A 15,328-nucleotide genomic window follows, 5' to 3' on the forward strand; every position below is an offset into this window, starting at 1 on the left:
ACTTGGTGAGTTGCATATTCTTGAAAACAAATGTTAAAGGTGATTTTAAGAACAGAATTGCACATGCCCATAGACGGCCATTCTAAAGCTGGTTGAGATCAAATTAAAATTAGCCAAATAACAGAGACTGCAGCAAACATAAAATAAACGGTGAAGAGGACTCTAAAATATTGTAGACAACTCAGAAAATGGGCTTAATGTTAAAAAAACTGGACTTCNCCTTTAATTTCCTACAGCATTTAGTGTTTCGTTCACATTTCTTTTGGATGTTTCATCGATTTGCAGAGGCATGCTTATTTCAATATTCACAAACAAGGCTGCATTATTGCGGCAATTGAGTGGTTTTATGCATGTAAATAAATATTTGTTTTTCACAAGGGCACGGTTGTCACTTTCTTAAAGGTACACTGTGCAGGAAATGGTCAAAAAAGGTACTGCAACTATGCTGCTCATTGAAACTGGGCTGCCCATTGCCAAATTTGATCTTTACTTGAAAGTTTACTAAGTAATAAACAAATATTTTCTAGTAAGATCCAAGTACATTTTTACAGCTAAAAATGGCTATTTTTGGAAATTCAAAATGCCGGACCATGGAGAAGACCCCCCTTTTCATGTATGAAAAGTGCAATTTTTCCAGTCCTAATGAATTATAATTTGATGGTGGTGGTCAGTGCAGGCTATAGGCCTACAAAAATGTGACCTGCACTTCTTTTTGGATGGTATTTTCGGACGATTAGGGTTCCTGCACCTCTTTTTTTCCCACTTCAAGCACTTTTGATTAAAAAGCATAAAATGTTCCATGATTGACTATATTCCACCTGAGTGTGCCCAAAGCTCTCACTCACACACACACACACACACACACACACACACACACACACACACACACACACACTGTGCTGCTATGGCTGTTATTAACCATCTATAAGCTTGGGGGGCTGCTTGCCTAGCCTGATAACAAGATGCGCCTCTGAGAATTACAATGCCTCTTCCGACCATTCCCTTATTTACTGTCAGATAGCACAAAAATCCATAAAACTGCTTAGTAGACATGATCAGATGTATGATCTGATTCCACTCCATGATGAAAAACAATAAAATCATGAGGGCATTTTTAGAGTAGCCTAGGCTACATCTTCAGGTAGGTACCTCCACATAAGCACTTTAAAGGTTTGTCTCTACATTAGACCTAGGCCTACAGTTTTGAATTCAGGTGCTTCTACAATTTGAACTTTAAGGGTAGGCATACTTATTATAGGTTATTTCATCAGTCAAGAAATCTATGATCACCAGGGGTTGTTTTCATTTCCGTAATAATTCACAAAGTAGCCTATTGAAGATATCTGTGTGTGTTTTTTTCCCATTGTCTATGGTATGCTGGTGAACAGAATTGCAGCAGCTGGTGTTGCCCACGAAAGCAGATCAGTTTTTGGTGTCCAAGAGTAAACAACATCTACTCCCAGATTCTAAGTGATGAGCGTCCTGATTCCCAGAGCCATCTAATATCAGAGTTACGCCACTCCCATAGACCTCTATGGACCAATCTTTCCACAGCAATGGCGGCTCTCATGGAGCCTCACGGAGAGTTAACATGGAAATCCCCATTGACTTTAGTTCTATTAGAAGTTACTTAGTTCCAGGAGGTGGCGGTATAACACAGAAAATGTGGTAAAGGTCATGTAATGTGTTTGTACTTAATCTTTGTTTGGTATGTGATGGTTCTGTCTTAGTTTCCAAGAACAGAAGTTTACTGTTAAGAAACATTTTAATCAACGTGAATCACATCACCAACCGACTTCCTGGTCCCCGGTTTGCGCAACTCTGTTATTAGATGGCTCTGCTGATTCCTATTTGCAAAACTTCCTGGTTTTGCACTGTACTTTCTGTCTGGTACTACGATTTTTAAACTCCACCTTTTACTTGCGCCTTCCACCAAACAACAGATGGCAGGAAACGGCAACCACGCCCAACGCGTCAAGACGGAATGTTCTTTACGCTCATATTTTACCTTTGAGCATCAAGGAAGCAATTCATGTCAATCAATCTTATCCAAGACAGTTGATGGCTGAACTCCGGTTTAATTAAGATGTCTTCTGTAGGAATATTCTAGACAATGCGAGTTGAAATGGAAAGCAAAGCACGCCAGACTCGACGGACCATGAATGCACCACCAAAATGTAGGCTATGTGACATTTATCTTATTTTAAATTAAGTAATGCCACGGTAACGTCCTTGATGATCTTACTCACCGTGGAAATCTAGGCTAGGTCGTATGCATTGTGGTTTTCGCTTGGATTTCTGTTGTGTTAAATGGGGGGGGGGGGGAGAATATGCGTGTAGCCTATATCCGTTTATCTATATTTGGACAGACTGTCAAACATTGTCAGACATCCCATCTCCGAGATGCTTATCGACCCTCGACAATTAAAACGGCATTAGTGTCAAAACACGTATATGTTTATGTCCTTTATATCGTCCAGTCTGCATAGAACATCTGGCCTACTATTTTTCCAGGGATTTTTGTAGGGTGTCCTACTAGTGTGTGCTCGCGCAAAACTATTCCACGCATGCCGCGAGTCATTATCTATCTCTGTCCTCTCCCGCATTGCCAATTGGGAAAAAAATAACTTGCAATGCACAGTCTAAAAGCAGGGATATTTTATCTGACTCGCGGGCATTGGGGAGCCGCTATCAATATCAGGGAGACTCCCTGAACAGTTCAGGCTGAACTTCAGGGAGACTTGGGATGTCTGCTTCATACTGTGCAGATGTGTTGAACTTGTGTGGTAGACTATTTTTGTGTGTGCGTCGACTAAACTTAGACCAGGGCTCTTGCAGCCGAAAATTCAGTTTGATACCCCAATCCGTTAAACCGGAACTGAATAAATCAGGACACATTTAAAAACGGTAGGCTACTGAATTGGCGTTGGCGCGTGGTTACTTTCTCTTTCAAAGAGACCCGTCCAGTGCGGGGGGCGCCCCCTAGGCGTGTGAATCAGAATGGCGAAAATTTAACAGGGACACTCGCCGGTGAGAAAGGCTACTGAAGACATCTTGCAGCATCAATGTGACTGTAGAAACCACTGTCACTTCTGCACACACGTGTGTATAGTGAGTCTGAGAGGGCAGAAGCACTTCTCTGAAAGTTGGGCTAAATAGGGGACTTTTCAGTTTGAGTGTCATGATATACCTTGCTTTAAAACCCCAAAACTAGGATATTCTAAAAGGTTTACATCACAGCTAAAATTAGGCACATACATCCTTGATTGATAATTCGTTATTTCCATCTATGTGATTTTGTGCATGTTGAGCATTTGTAGGCAAGTTGGCACAAGGTGGGGTTGGCACACATTTAAATTGCGTTACATTAGGGTTCTGTTAGGCCACCATACCTACAATGACAGATTTTATAGTGCTATAGGTACTAGATTGTGAATGACAGAAACGTGGATGATTAATGTTTTTTTCTGTAGGTGTAGTGCAGTGGTTCTTAACCTGGGGTGCGGGCACCCCCTGGGGGTGCGCCAGAGATTTCAGGGGGTGCGCGGAATTTTGTTTGTGTTGAGGTTGTGACCAAAATTCTGCTTCCAAACATTATAATTAGGCCAAATTAAGACCAAATTTAAAAATGTTTTCGTCATGTAAATTCATTTAAGTATTGGTCAATGTCTGAAGTAAGAATCATTGTAATTAATCACTTAAATCATTTTTTTGGTGCGTATACACGTGTAGACATTTGGGATGGGGGTGCAAGGCTTGTCTTGGGAACAGCTAAGGGGGTGCATTCAGAAAAAAAGGTTAAGAACCACTGGTGTAGTGTATAAGTTTATTTTAAATGTGACACACCAAAAGGTATGCCTATGTTATAATTTCACTTTTTGATACTCTTATCATAATCTTACATAATGCTATATGAAAACATGTCTTGCAGTGAGGATTGTATTGCTGGGGGACAATAAGCTGGACAATGCTCAAATGGGAAACCTCATTCTTGGGAGAGATGCTTTGCAAACGGAAGGTCTTGAAGACTCTCTGGAAGAAGCCAGTGAGCGAGTCAGAGGTCAGGTTGGTGACCGAGTCGTCACCATCATCAACCCTCCTGACCTGTTTCATTCAAATGACATACAGCTCACAGCTAGAGCAAAAGAGTGCATGGACCTGTCTGCTCCGGGGCCTCATGCCTTCGTCCTTGTGCTGCAGCCAGAGAACTTCTTAGAGGAAAACAGAGACCAGGTGGAATCCATACTGCGTGAGCTTAACAAGGATGCCCTGAAGTACACCATTCTGCTTCCCACTGTCCGAAGTGCACAATGCAACCCTGATTTTTTCCTTGCTGAAAGAGATGATTCTTTTGGTCAGATGTTAAGAGATTGTGAGATGAGACTTTACACATTTCACCAGAGTTCGGTGGTCAATCTCTTTGAGATTGTTGACCGTATGATAGAGAAAAATGGGGGCTGTTATCTGAGGACAGACGTTCCACCAGGGACCTTACTTCAGGCAGGAATCAAACACAGCCAGAAAAGAAAGAGAGTAGAAGACGGTGAGAAAATCAATTTAATATACGTATTCATGTTAAACATATTTCTCAACTGAAAAATAGTCTTGTATACAGGTAACAATACTTGTTCTGATAATTCATTACAACTGCACTTCAGTATTCCAGTGTCAAGACTTAACGTATGACTTAAAACACTTATAACGTATAAACTTACCAGTGGCCGCTTGAAATGGGTGGAAACCAGTTTGATTTTTGGAATGTTCTAGAAGGAGGTAGAGGCTTGTTGTCATGTTGAAGTCCATACTGCTGCCCAAAATCAAATAATGTTTACAACCAATGAAAAAGAATGCTTCAGGCCTCCCAATCCCATGGGGTAGTGAAGCCCTTTTGGTCTCTTTGAAGGGTTTAAATTTAAGCTTAATAACAATAAGACATACTGAACGTAATGCATCTCTCATTTCTTCTTACTCTGTGTTTAGAGTTGATTTTGCAGAGTGTGTAGAGTTGCATGCATCACACTAAAACATTACACAAATGTGTAAATGTATTCTTTCCATCATAAACCACATTATTTAACTGATCTTAGAGATAGCTTACATATGTATTTTAATGCTTACAGACGCAGAGATCATACAGCAAGGACAAGGAGTTATGGTACAGGTTCAAAGTAAACTTCAGAAGAAACTCAAGGACCATGGCAGCACAACACTTACTGACTATATTAGGTATGTGCCTGCTTCCGTACAAATAAGCAATAGGCAACTTTAACAGCCCAGAGTCTTTCTTACCTCCTGTCTTTCATCAGTTTCTGATATCTCTCTTCTTTGTGTGTCTTATGTATCCTCTCTTAGACTTAATGTATTCTTTATTTGCCTCTGCCTGGCCATTCAGTCAGGTTCACAGTTTCAATTGCAAGCATGCTCAAATTCAGGGATGGTTATTGCTGTCGTAAGGTGCATGTCCAATTGAAGTCTTCACATGAAGTAGGAAACACCCCACTTTCTTGCTTATTCTCTTTACTGAAAAGCTTACAGGGAAAATACTTTGCAAATAGGGTCAGCAGTCTCTATACTGGTCTTATAACCACTCCAAGCATGGAAAAGAACTACATTTTCTTCCAAGCCAAGAGAGGAGACCCACTTAGCTCAATTTTATCTGTGATGGCAAGGTTCCATGTACAGTCACAAAGCATCTTATAGTGTTTGCAGGACGAGACTGAGAGTAAAAAATGGATTGAGCATTTTCCACAAGGCATTGAGGGAGACATGTAAACCTGACATTTTTTTTTATACTGGCAGTTTAACCGCAATGCCCAAAATGCTTCATTTGTAGCCTTGCTAGGATGTATAATGCCCTATCCAATAACTAGTTTTAAGTGTAATTAATAATTGGATACACCTTGGGGAAATGGGCGTTACTCTTCCTAACAAGGTTAGGACACTTCACTTTGAGAAATACCCAGTGTTAACTTTCAGCACCACAGGTGTAGACAGCGGCCCTTAAGAATGCTCTTAGTTGCTGTGCACTCGCATTCACAGACAATGATGTTAGTTTGGGAAACAGGTGTAGAAAATATAAGAACGTTCATAGAATCAATTTTAACGTTGCATTTAAACCCAAGATCCATCAGTATCGGGAAATGCACCCCTGATCAATTAAGCTAAACTTGACCTCACTTCATATTTGTTCTCAATCTGGACTGAATCTTGTTCTCAATCTTGATCTGCCCTTGGGCTTGAACATTACTTATGCTTTTTTGATCCAAGGTCATGGTCCCCTTATTTGTCCTGTCATTACATTTTCCTTTTCTGGCTTTGACCGATCTGGTATCTGCATATTTTTCCAAAATGCTAGCTAGCATTTCTAAATGCTAAATGCACTCTGAATGCTGGAAAATTCTAGACTTTCTATGTTTTTAAACAGTGTTGCTATTGATGCCGTCTGTTTGTACACAGTGCCAGTATCTCAGACTTGCAAAAGATACCAACACAGAAAACTACCGTTGGAGTGTTTGGTCCAACAGGTTGTGGGAAAAGCTCCCTGCTAAATGCCATCCTGGGAGAGCCTGACCTGCTACCAACAGGGTCAGTGGAAGCCTGTACATCAGTAATCATACAGGTGGAAGCCAAGACTGAGGAAAACGACTACAGAGCGACTATTGATTTCATCTCAGAAGAGGTTTAATTATATTATATTATTACTATTCCTATTTTGAATCATACTTACTCAGTATCTTATTGGTAATATCAAAACTTTCTTTGCTAATTTGTAGGAATGGCGCAAAGAGCTGAAAAGCCTGCTTAGTTATCTGGAAGAGCCCAAGGAGGAGAGGAATGAAAACATTTGCAAGATGGCAGAAGGAAAGATTAAAGCATTGTGTGGCCAGAATGCAAGTAGAAAAAGCTATAATGAGCTTCTGAGATACAATGATTGTAAAATTATCAACCTTCTGAGATCGGGTAACAAATCTTTCTCAAATTCTCAGGTAAGTTACAACACAATGCAGTTCTTATAGCACTGCATTTTGTGGCTGTCTGTTGTGTTGTAGGCCTACAAAGGTTTTGAGCTTTACACTTTTACTTATGGGGAACAGTAAAAAGTTGATAATCGTAGAGGGTGAAAGCAAAATACAGCGTTTTCTGCGTGCCTTCAAATGGTTCTGAAACAGTAAAGAGAGGATTAATGATGTTTTCCCCTTGGTACTTAGTTTTGATGTGTGATGCCTGTGATAAAAATGAAGAACAATTTGGTGCAAGTTTCAGTGATCTTCAGCTGACTCTCTAGGATTACTTTATAACCTCACTCTGTTATGCCCTTGGAGTAATTTTGCAGGGCTATCATCACTTGGGACAGAAGCACCACTACTAAACTGTCTTTCTCTGACCATGCATTTGTGAACATCAAGACTTTTAGAAGCGGTTTTGTAACAGACAAACTGTTTAAACTCCCGCACACAGACCATTTTGATGTCTTGCAATTTGTTTGGTTAGTGACCCATGCGTCCACCTATGCACCTGCCAGCTAAGGTGTGCGAAAAAATCACAAGTTAAACATAGAAATGCTTTTGCAATCCTTCAGAGAGTTATACAAATCGATGACTCTTGATCTTAGGTCTTAAGAGGTATATTTTGACCAAGGCATGGGGCACATCAGACAGTGCCTGTCCATTTACCCATTGATGCCTTACGCAACATTCAGGCTCATTTGAGATTTGAGACAACTTTATTAAAATTCTCTGTTTGAGATGAATGAACACATTCTAATGAAAGATGAGTGTCTTAGTGTTAAAATGCAACTTAGTGCATATTTTTATGTGCTTCAGAAGCTGAGATATTTAGGTTTTCATAGGCTGAGGTCAGCTTTTCTTAAGAAGGGCTCAGGCATTCAGCACCCTTTTTTGCAGGTGCCTTAGGCGCCAATGGGTTAAGACATAATTCTTAACTGGTGTCCGTTTTCCATTGGACAGGGCAGCTAAAAGCAACACCCGAGTGATTGACTTTGAAATGTCTCATATTGTGTTTGTCTAATCTTCTCTAATAAGCTTTTGAAGAATCCTTACATATTCCTCCCTTACATCTTATGGTCAGTAGAAATAATGATAACATATAACTATTTGAGTGGTATTAGTTAAAGCAGACACTGTTTGCGCCTTCTTGTGATTTTCAGAAAGATCAGACCGTGTTGTATGACCAATTTCGACACAAATCCTCTCACTGTATTTAGGATTTGTTGTCATTATTCCTCTCAAACCTGTGGTTCCTTATGTCATCTATAAACAGGCCCGGGCTCTCTGTAAAGAAATCAGACCCTACATTAGGCATTGTGAGGATGACTTTGGGAAACTCTACTGGCCAATTGTAAAATCTGTAAACATTGAAGTTCCCAGAAATAAAGAACTTCCGGAGAACATTGTGCTTGTTGACCTTCCTGGAAATGGAGATTACAATCAGACAAGAGATGAGATGTGGAAAGAGGTAAATACAGTGATTATAATTGCCTTCTCAGCACTGTTCTAGAGAAGTTGAACAATATGTAATCAGCTGTGATGTTTCCTTGGTTTTCTTTTGTTTCAGACATAATAAACATTTATCCTTTTCTGACATGTTTCGACGGTGCAATGGGGGTGGGGTGTGTGTGTGTGTGTGTGTGTGTGTGAGGGGGGGGGGGGTGCTGGGAATAGATGTTCGGAACAGACTCTGTGAGAAGAGCCACTGGAGGAAAAGCATAAAGCTTCCTACTCGGCCAGGGGTGCACCAGGGTGACTATGCCCAGGCCAGTCTCACAGGGACCCTCTTTTGAAAACAGCATTATAATTATTACTACACAGTGTGAAGAATTGCGTGTGGAATTACGAATCGAACAAAATTTCTAATACAAAGGCGCGAACGCCATATCTACCTTCACCCAATTATTACCACACAAAAAGTATATCCTGAGATTAGGGCACTTTCGTGGAACCCCATTCATTCTGTACGCAAAAATCAAGCGCCCCCACATGGAGTGGAATTGCAACCAAACCACCTCGTAAGAAAATCGGAAATGTATTGTGAGAGTAGAGTAGAGTAACTTTATTGATCCCCGAGGGGAAATTCAGGAATAGAAGAGTACTGTGAGTGAGACTTCTGTTCCAAGACTTTCTGTGGTACCCAATAAGACCTAACCATTAGGCCATGCATGTGGTGTCCCTATATAATATGCATATGGTCAGTGAATTAATCTCAATTTCCAGAGATAAACTGCTATGGCAAGACTTGACAGCCACAGTTACAAAACTTGTGACAGTTACTGTACCTCTGAAATATTTTTTACTAATGAAATGATATATGTATTCTTTTGTACTGACATGTATTTTGAATTATATCTTAGTACTCTTCAAATCATCTCTTTGTCTTTAGATGCTGAAGGAGTGTACAGCTGTGTGGATAGTGAGTGATATCAATCGGGCCGTATCTGACAAAGCTGCCTGGGAGATTCTCGACACCAATATGACAGACATGGAGCAGGGAGGAGAATGCATCAGCATTGCATTCATCTGCACTAAAAGTGATAAAATGGAGGCACAGTCTTATATGAGGTAATTTCTGCCACAGGGAGTGGCAGGGAATGGCTGACCAATCCGATTTTTCATGCAGTGTATAATGAACTTCATGCTCACATTTCAAATGAAGTGGAGTGAAAGTACAATTTCTGTTAATAAATATTTACAAATGCAAATACTTAATTAGTATTTGAGCCAACTGTCCACCTGTTCTGTCCACCATTTGTATACAAGCATTATTATTGCATTTCAAAATTTAGAAGCTACAAACTGTAGATGATGTACAGTACAGGCCAAAAGTATGGACTCACCTTCTCATTTATGCATTCTCTTTATTTCCGTGGATTTTCATTGTGTATTTTCATGCAGGGCATCAAAACTGTGCATGAACACATGGAGAATTACGTACTTACCAACAAATATCATTCTAGCTGTTGTCCAACAGCAATGACAGCTGTCTATCCACCTGACGTCGACACGGCACAACTGATGTCCCCACACATTTCAATAAGCTTATGCCCAGACAGTCATGTCAATCCTAATTGAACTCAATAACAATAACTCATTAGAATTGTAGAACTGGAATTTTGAGACATAAAACCTAGTTTTAAACACTTGCCAATACAAGCATTTTACAGACATTTTCTTGATATGATATTGAGTCACAGCCAGTTACTTGGAGAGGTCAAACCTGTGTTGGAGGGAATCTGTGGCAGGGTTTTTCACTTCTACTTTTACTTTTTGTATCACTGTTTCACTTAGATAACCAGCTATGCTGACCAAGTGACCTATTATCAGATCAAGAAAATCTGTCTTGTATTGCTTGTATAAATTAAAATGCACTCGTATTTTTACTTGAAAATAGACAGAAAAATAAGATTGTTGAAACATGTGGGACCCTCAGTTTTGCTGTGTTGACGTCACTGTTTGGCATTTTGTGATATTTTTTAAATAATTGTTTTTATTTTTTATGTATTTTCATTTTTTTGTTAAGCGAAAATGTATACATGTGTTCATGCACAGAAATAATGCCCTCTCTGAAAATGTATTATGTTCTTTAAAAAGCCACAAAAATAAAGAGAATTAATTAACTGAGAAGGTGAGTCCATACTTTTGGCCTGTACTGCACAGGTATATACGTATAGCCTATATATGAGTAAATTACACCAATAACATATTTTACTCTTAGATCAGAGGACCTGACAGATGAAGATCTCAAAGTCAGCAATGTAAGTGAAAAAGCATTTGATAAATTTGCATATTACTAATTTTATATAATAGATGATACACCTCTGGTGTTGTCCTGATTTTCTAGAAATCTGAGAGAATACGGGAGTGTATTCTACACAGGAATAACAAGGCCAAGGATCGAGTGGGGAGAAAGGCATGTGAGGTATCAAAGTATTTTCTGCAACTCTAAATGTAAGTATTTATGATTATGGTGTGGAAGATCTGATGGAATTTTCTTTGTTTGTTTTAAGAATTATAACATCCAACCAAGAGTGTTTACTGTGAGTTCACATGAGTTTTTGTCAAAAGAATATCTGGAACAAAAAGACACAGGTAAAGACACAGACACAGCAGTACTAGGCATCAACACATACAGTATTTTACACATTATACACATAGTTATGCATCCATTCTTTATATTCATTGGTATAGACATTTTCTCTTTGCTATCTTTGAAATCATAAGAGATACCATGCCTGAGAGAGGGACTGAAGACCTTTTACGACAGTTACACCAGAAAGATGGCCTCACAGTTTTTGTCAAGTGCCATTGGGATCCTGCACCTCTTTCAAGCCTCCCGAGAAATGGTGCGTTTCCCAAGAGTTGGAAGTGTTGTGTTGCATAGTAATTTGTCCTGGATTTGAGATGAAAGAATGCAAGATCTTCTACTTTTCTTTTAGAATGTAGATAGGTCCAAACTGCGCACCGAGCTATCAAAGAACCTGGAGGCTGAATTGCTGTGTTTGAGAATGGATCGGTTAAGTCCATGCCTGTATCAGCTGGAGGAATGCATCTCAGAGGGAGTTCGGAAGGCAGCAGAAAAATGTGTTGCCATAGCACACCATCAAGTGAAAATACCTGTAAGTATTTTAGGCAAATTGTATGACTATAACTCTAAAAATCATACAGATCTACCTGTATCATGCTTTACCCAACTCAATGACCAAGTATTTTTTTTTAATCCTCATGAAAGGATGGAAAGAATGGACGTGGTTTCCACCAGACTCTGTCAGCCTTGTGCAGGAACAAAGGCTATATCAGGTCAAATGATGGAGAAACAAGAGACGTTAACAAGGCTTTGGCTGCAGTTATGCGAAACAGCATCAAGGAGGAGTTCAACACCTTATTCTTGTATGTATTAACCTGGTAACTTAACTCCTTGTACTTCCACCACCTCAGTTTATGTGTTCTTACTGTAGCGTGTCAAGAAATGTTTGCATCCTGGAGGTGTAGGCCTACTGTAGTAAGCTGCTTAAGTTTAAGTTGATTGGATCTGGCTTCACCTAATTGCCATTATATGGTCATATACAGTCCCCTCTTGAAGCACAGGAACAGAAAGGCAGATTTTTGTTCAATGAAGACATTTAACTTTAAGACCAAACGGTGACTATGGGACAAGAGTTGAGAATGTTAGCTTTTATTTACTGGTATTTACATCTAGATGTGTCAAAAATATCTGGATTCATCAGTCTGTATTTGACCACGGCAATTGTTGGACAGCAAAAGTATTGGAACCAGTCGTTTTAGAAAGAAAATAATGAATAATTTGGTGCCATAAGCTAACCCTTGTGTGCAATAACTTCCTCAAGCATACTACCCACTAATATACATGTTTGATAATAATATGTATTTATTTGTAGCACCTTTCAATGTACCCAGGGACACTTGATGTTGCAGTAGTAAAACAGAAGGTTAAAAGGCACAGCAGCAAATTAAACTAAACAGTAGGCCTGTAGCCTATGTAAAAGGAATAGCAGTATGACAGACATAACACCAGAGCAAGATAAAACTCAACTATATAAACGCTCAGATAGCGCACCTCCGCCCTCTGGTGGACAAACACACACGCAACGCTAACTTACAAACAAACAAACAAACATGAATGTAGGGGCTTCTGTTGTGACACTCGTTACATTTAATGTGCACAGAAATAAGGGGAAAACCGGGCAGTCTGTACAGGAGAAGATCAATGAATTCAGCATCTGCTCCATCAACGTAAGAGATGGCTACAGCAAGCCAGAAGCAATGGATCACATTCTGCACTTTATTGAAAAGGAGGTAAATTCAATTAATCGTCAATGTGTGATGATGATACATCAAAAACAATTGTCAATTGTAATTAACTGAGACAACGTGTTGTACTGATGCCAAGAGGTGCCTGAAAAAGCAAAGCATTATGCAGTGCACATGTACTCCACCAGCTCCCAAATTTAAAAAAAAAATAGTTCTGGACCTGGCACGTAGACTTATAAATTGATACACGATTTGATTTGGAAATATGTTCCCAACTAATAGAATATGATGAGGAAACCTTGTCAGGAATAAAGGGCATGTTTTACTTGGCTTGGAGCTGCCTGACAAGGACAAACGTATGGTTGAGGTGTTCAGAAGAGAAAAAAGACCTTGACCTTGACATTATAAGGACTATATGTACACAAAATAATCAGAATAATATCATCAAATAAGTCAACATACCGTAAATGGTTTATGACAAGAAAAAATTATGAAAAACAAAATGGGTAAATTTGAGATTCTTCAGGGTTACAATCACCTTTCAAGGTTAATATCACCTATTATGCTCATGGAATGGTCAACTCTAAATTGGGAGCCGGGCTACTGGACCACTTATATGGTTGAGTCTAAATTAAGGCGATGGATGTTCCCTGATATCCATGTTTCATCAGTAGGTGTTCATTTAATGTAGGGTAATATGTAAAGTATCATTTACAGCTGATTCTTGATTTAATATCGGCAGGAAACCAAGCTGAAGGAGAGGGCGCGTGGATTAATTTTGAAGACAAAGAAAGATATGTACGCATCAATCGAAAATACCATTAAAAAAGAGATGATTCCTGCCTATGAAGGTAAGACTTATCAGAATAAGGATTCATTCAAGGATTAATAGTTTACTGTTTTTTTTCTGACATACATATTGCTTGTTTTTGTTGCAGAGGCTCATGCAAAAATTGGAACAAGGTCTATGATAACGAAGACAAAAGTGCTGCTGGAATATGTAGAGAAGAAAAAGGAAACTATGTTCAACAAGGCAAAGACAGAGATGTTGTCCTTGTTCAAACAATTCATGGTTTGTAAGTTTATATTTTTCTTAAAGATTCTATGTTATAAATGACAACATAACTGATTGCTGAACAAATACTCCCCTTTCTTTTTCATAAGGACCAGATAGAGTCAGATTTCAGAAATACACTGCAGAAAGCCATGGCAAATGCATTATCTGAATCACTCTCCACTTTCAGCATGGGTAAGTTACGATCTCTACAAATACTTATTTATATATTACATTGAACTGAAATGCCCTTTATAGTTTGATGAATGGTAAAATTACAAGATTCAAGATTCAAGATTAGTTTATTACGTCTTATTATAGGTTTGAAGCCTATAAAGAGTAAAAATTGTTGTGTTTTTGTGTCCTCAAAAAGATTAAAAAATAAAAATAAAAAAGAGGGGGGGGGGGGTGGAAAAAAGTGCAAAGAAAGTGCCTTGTTGTCTTCAGCATGAATTCAGTAAAACACTCTCCATCCAGAATATACCATTATTTATTTTGGCCCTGCCGTGGCTCTCATGGTTGGGCACTGTGCTGCTACTGTACGCTGGCAACCCGGACTCGATTCCGGCCTGGGTCCTTTGCCGATCCTTCCCTGTTCCCGGTTCCTTCTCTGACTGTCTTGTCCTAAATAAAGTCATAAAGGTGGAAAAATATATTTTTAAAAAGAATGTATTCTTTGTTGTAGATGTCAGCAGTGAAATTAAGAAGATGGAGGAATTATACTCTCAATTGTCTGCAGCAGGGGACTCCAGACCTTGTGTAAGACTGAGGACAATCTAAATGATGATCCACTGAGTGTGGTACTAAATGCATTTGTCATGGCGTACACTTGTTGCAGATGTACATGAGGGATTGCAAAGCCAAACTTGTATTGGTGTGGTGTGAAGGGCCATGTAATAGATATTTTACATTTATGGTTATTTGTTTGGGTGAATGTGATGATTTGCTGAAAATTGATTTTTAAGGGGAGGTGGTTAGTTAATCTGCCTAAGTGGGGAATCTTACTCTTAAAATGCATTTTACCTCTGTTGCTATTTTAGGGGAAGTCATGCCAGGTAGGGGCATCGTGATAACAGACATACTGAAAACCATGATAAATGTGCTTTTTTTACTTTGTTTTGCTAAATAAATGTTTGTTACACATTTTTACTGTAGTCATCAACAAAGATTCCTGTTATTATTTTAAATGTTCCTAAAAAAACATACTTCATGCATATATTTTGACCGTAGTGTTGGAAAAAATTAAAACTTTCACAGATCCTTGAGCCATTTATCTGTAAAACACAGGACCTGCAAAATAAATGAATAAATAAATAAAACCTAGGCTATTATGGGTTAAAGGTCCTTATCTCTCGAGGGGCTCTGTGAAACAAAATGTAGCAAGAATTGCTAACCCCTGTGAAAACCATAATATGTCAACCTGTTAAGCAGATAAAACTTGGCCCTGCCGTGGCCAAACGGTAGGGCACTCGTCTACTACGCGGCTGACCCG

At 39.1% G+C, this 15,328-nt stretch overlaps 1 protein-coding gene across 1 annotated transcript; it reads left to right on the top strand.

Annotated features, from left to right (window-relative positions):
• The first annotated feature begins 1,846 nt into the window (after window positions 1-1,846).
• Window positions 1,847-14,991, top strand: LOC134456678 (nuclear GTPase SLIP-GC-like). Its single transcript, XM_063208132.1, has 18 exons — window positions 1,847-2,177; window positions 3,932-4,543; window positions 5,121-5,226; window positions 6,457-6,679; window positions 6,774-6,986; window positions 8,281-8,475; window positions 9,397-9,575; window positions 10,729-10,768; window positions 10,855-10,932; window positions 11,021-11,102; window positions 11,235-11,356; window positions 11,450-11,629; window positions 11,743-11,900; window positions 12,698-12,827; window positions 13,525-13,633; window positions 13,721-13,854; window positions 13,947-14,031; window positions 14,522-14,991. The coding sequence occupies exons 1-18, from the start codon at window positions 2,114-2,116 to the stop codon at window positions 14,614-14,616; spliced, it is 2,805 nt and encodes a 934-aa protein (XP_063064202.1). The 5' UTR covers window positions 1,847-2,113; the 3' UTR covers window positions 14,617-14,991.
• The last annotated feature ends 337 nt before the right edge of the window (window positions 14,992-15,328 follow it).

Source organism: Engraulis encrasicolus, chromosome 10, assembly GCF_034702125.1.
Source record: "Engraulis encrasicolus isolate BLACKSEA-1 chromosome 10, IST_EnEncr_1.0, whole genome shotgun sequence".
Lineage (NCBI taxonomy): Eukaryota > Metazoa > Chordata > Actinopteri > Clupeiformes > Engraulidae > Engraulis > Engraulis encrasicolus.

Coding starts and splice junctions, on each gene's coding strand:
- LOC134456678 (XM_063208132.1), top strand. CDS start 2,114: ATGCGAGTTGAAATGGAAAGCAAAGCACGCCAGACTCGACGGACCATG. Junction 8,476..9,396: donor GAGATGAGATGTGGAAAGAG/GTAAATACAGTG, acceptor CTTTGTCTTTAG/ATGCTGAAGGAGTGTACAGC. Junction 12,828..13,524: donor TGCACTTTATTGAAAAGGAG/GTAAATTCAATT, acceptor TAATATCGGCAG/GAAACCAAGCTGAAGGAGAG.